General features: G+C 38.8%; 1 protein-coding gene across 1 annotated transcript in view; it reads left to right on the forward strand.

Moving 5' to 3' along the window:
• The window catches only part of CMSS1 (cms1 ribosomal small subunit homolog (yeast)), a 230,256-nt gene that overhangs the window by 215,670 nt on the left and 10,940 nt on the right, over nt 1-3,646 (forward strand). Inside the window, exons 7-9 of the mRNA XM_008631726.2 lie at nt 551-610; nt 1,316-1,418; nt 2,856-2,916. Of these exons, the coding sequence (XP_008629948.2) occupies nt 551-610; nt 1,316-1,418; nt 2,856-2,916 (224 nt within the window). The remainder of the gene's footprint in view (nt 1-550; nt 611-1,315; nt 1,419-2,855; nt 2,917-3,646) is intronic.

The following is a 3,646-nucleotide window of genomic DNA, read 5'->3' on the forward strand; positions in this document are numbered from 1 at the left end:
CAGCAGGAAATGGAGGAAGAGAAAGGCACAGAAATGAGTGTAGGTGTTGCCATTAGGGTCAATATTGTTGGGTAGGTTACCACAATATGAAAGGCCAGAAAGCAAACTTACTGGCAAGTAGATTATTGGTAGATTTTGCATTTACATAGTATGAATTATTTGGGGGATGTACAAACATATTTCATCATAGGTACATTGGAGGAACAGTCTAGCAGTGTAAGGCTTTTGGCTGAGGCTTGATTCCTTGTGGCAAAGACATATGAAAACTTTTTTTAAAGCATGTGATCACACCTGTACAGCAGCCCTGTGTTCAAGGTTTCAGGCTGGGAGAAAAGGATGGAATTGCAATTCAGAGATGTTACCTTCATTGAATTAACCCATATAAAGTTTCTTCTACGTTAATTTTTGTTTCAGAAATGGTAATTTATTGATGATGGATTTTATGAAGTTGGGATTTCATCAATATAACTAGTGGTTGTGCTGCAAACATATATTCTCCCTTTGCTGTTAAAATACATCAACAAAAATATTTTTTCCTTTGTGTTTTCAGATTCCTGTTTTTTGCCAGCCAATGATCTCAGCCACAGTTTTTCTTCATACCTGAAGGAAAGTGAGTTAAAATGTTGGTCTGGATGAGATGAAAGTTGTATGAAAAATATAATTAAGACAATATGATTGCATTTTTTTAGATGTAGCTCCAAATACTGTTCATTATAAAATATTAATCACTTTAAGGCTTTTAAAAATTTTTTTATGAAAGGTCTTGTTTTTCTGGCACTTTTGTACTCTATAACTTTTTTTTTTTGTATCAAAAATGTTCTAGGCTTTCTTTTAATTGCTAGGGATTATTTGTCAGTAATTTATTGTGGCTTCATAAGTAGGTGTATGTATTATCTTACAATAAAAGTCCTGCAGCTGTCTGCTGACATGAACCAAGAGAATTTTTATTCTCTTGTATATTTATATAGAACTTCTGGTCCGGTAAATGTTTCTTTGCAGTTGATTTTCTCTGATACAAACTGCCATATGTGGCAAATGAAGACAATGGGCTCATCACCTTAAAAAACTGTTGGTTATTAATGCTTGTTTAGTTTGTTCAGTTATGTGATATTTCTGTATTTTATTTATTTTGGGCATTACATTTTCCAGTTTCTCAGCCATGACTAAATGCAGAAGTGTTGCCAAAGTTCCAGACCTCATAGGAGTCAGCATGTGTGTTCTTGCTGCTGGCTACCATTCATCATGTACTCTAGCAATTTAAAACTGTGGCATGTAGTACTTTCTGTGTGTGTGTACAAGGGCTTTTCTGTTGCAGTCTGTCCAAAGTGGGCGAAGCTCCGCAGAAACCACGAGGAGAAGAAGTCGGTGGTGATGCTGGTTCTCTGCAGTTCTGCCCTTCGCTCCTTGGAACTCATCAAGTATGGCAATAGCAAATATTGTGTTGAGGTTGGCAGTCGGTCAGGAGTTTTGTCTTGGAACCACAGGCAAAAAGGCAAAACTGGGACACTGTCCTCTGCTAGCCAGCAAATTCACTGACTCAAACTGATGCAATATCCCTGCCGTCTTTAAACTCTGGGAGTGTGGTGTTCAGTTTTGGACTGAAGTAATGCTCAGTGCTTCAGTTGCCTGGGAAGTGTTACTTTTGTTAAAAACCAAAAATGAAGTGTAATGGGTTTGGGGGAAACATGGAACATGTTATCCTTGGGAACAAAGTAAGCCCATAAAGCATCGTGATCCACCACTAGAAATCATGGCTTTGCACCAAAGGCAACGAGGATATGGCATTTCAGGGCCTCGGCTGTCAAGCTGTGTCTGGCCTGAGTGCCTCCAGATCTGTGTCAGTGTTCTCAGCTGGCTCAGGCTGGCAAAACTGCTGGGCAGAGATGACAATTTTCAGCGTGCCCTGTCCCTATTTTTTCCCCTTCTCTATCCTCGCCCTTCTCACGCCAGAAGTTTTGATGGCTTTGGTGAATTAATGTATACCTCACAGATTTCATGGTTGTCTTCTGTGTCTTGACCCTACTTCCAGTGATTACCTGTCAGTACAAAATGAGATGGAGAGTTGAGAAGTTTGATTGCATGACACAGATATAAGCATAGATAAGGCAGATAAGTGCCAGTTGTGCATGCAGAGACTAGCACCTGAAACTTAGGTGGTTTAGATGTGTACAAACCTTTAGCTTTGCAAATTAAAAATTTAGTGCACTGCAAGATGCATGCAGAGCAAGCTGTCTTAAATGACATTCAGAAAATACTGAGTATGTTCATCTCCTGTTTGATGAATATGGAACATAGAGTTGTTACTGTGTGCCAAAATGGAGTGTCAGGAAAACAAGTCAGCGTTTCTAACAAATGAGTTTTGGTTAACTGGAATTTGGACAATCTCTGCAGTACAGACAATGTCAGCCTAGGTTTGCCCACCAGCCACACTGCAGGAAGATTGTAAAATGTAGATTGGTCCATTGATCCTTCCTTTTGTGCACACACACTCATTTTCATTAATGCCTCTATCTCAGTAACTGAATTATTTTTTATTTAGGATTTGGTGATTAACCAGTTTTGAACTAAGCTAGCTGTGAAAGCACAGGCCATAATATTGAATATTATCTGAAAAGCTATCTAAACAATATTGCCCCCTACTGATATCTTCCCTTGTGTCTGTCCAGTTGTTCAGCTCTGTTGATAAGTAGCAAAGAAGAATGTACATAGTGTTCAGAGTACAACCAGTGTTCACTGGGGGACTGTGTGTGTCTCAAACATATTGAGAAATGCCAGTTAGTTTTTCTTTCCTCATGTGTGGTCTTAAGCCCAGCCCTGATTCTTGCATTTCATTGTTCATTTTTTTTTATTGCTAGGTCAATGACAGCCTTTAAAGGAGATTGCAAAGTCCTCAAGTTGTTTGCAAAGCACATAAAGGTAGGGAATTTTAATAGAGCAAGTAAACAGCTAAACAGTGTGATGCCATTTTCTTTTTAAATCCTTTGGCAGTAGTGCCTTTCATACAGTGTTCATATGAAGTTCCTTCCTTTAGGTAGTGCTTTCGGTAACCCATTGCTGCAGAGTGAGGAATTTCACTAAGCACCATTTCCAGTAGCTCAGGTGCAACCTGTGCAGAACGTAGATGCTTGTGCACATGCTGAGTTTGAATTTTCCACACTCCCATGAAGTGCTCATTCAAATGCCTGAAGGCTCACACACATAGGTCTGTGGAAGCAAATGCCTGGATCCCCAGTACCCATACCTGTTAAAAGCACAAATTATGGGGGTGTTGGGAGTAATAAGTGGACACTTGACCTTTGATGTAAATGCTGTCAAACACATAAATGTCATTTACTTTACTTCACCTTTTTCCAGTATCTTCATCTTGAAGGACTTCAGTGTTAATTCAAGTTTGTCAGTTTTCCAGAGAATTTGTTTAAATGCTGAAGGAATCTTACTGTTCTCACCTCCAAAAATAGTTGGTGCAATAGCAGGTTTTCAAAGTTAAAAAAGATTGAACTTCTAGAGAAGTGTGATGCCCAGCTGGCTTGTTATATTTCTTAAACATTCTTCCAGATATAATCATCTGACAGTTTGAAGGACAAAAATCATTTGTTACTTGATGGTGTTCTAGAAAGAAGTACAATGATATCTTGAACTTATTTCC

This window comes from Corvus brachyrhynchos, unplaced genomic scaffold (assembly GCF_000691975.1).
Source record: "Corvus brachyrhynchos isolate BGI_N302 unplaced genomic scaffold, ASM69197v1 scaffold3, whole genome shotgun sequence".
Classification (NCBI taxonomy): Eukaryota; Metazoa; Chordata; class Aves; order Passeriformes; family Corvidae; genus Corvus; species Corvus brachyrhynchos.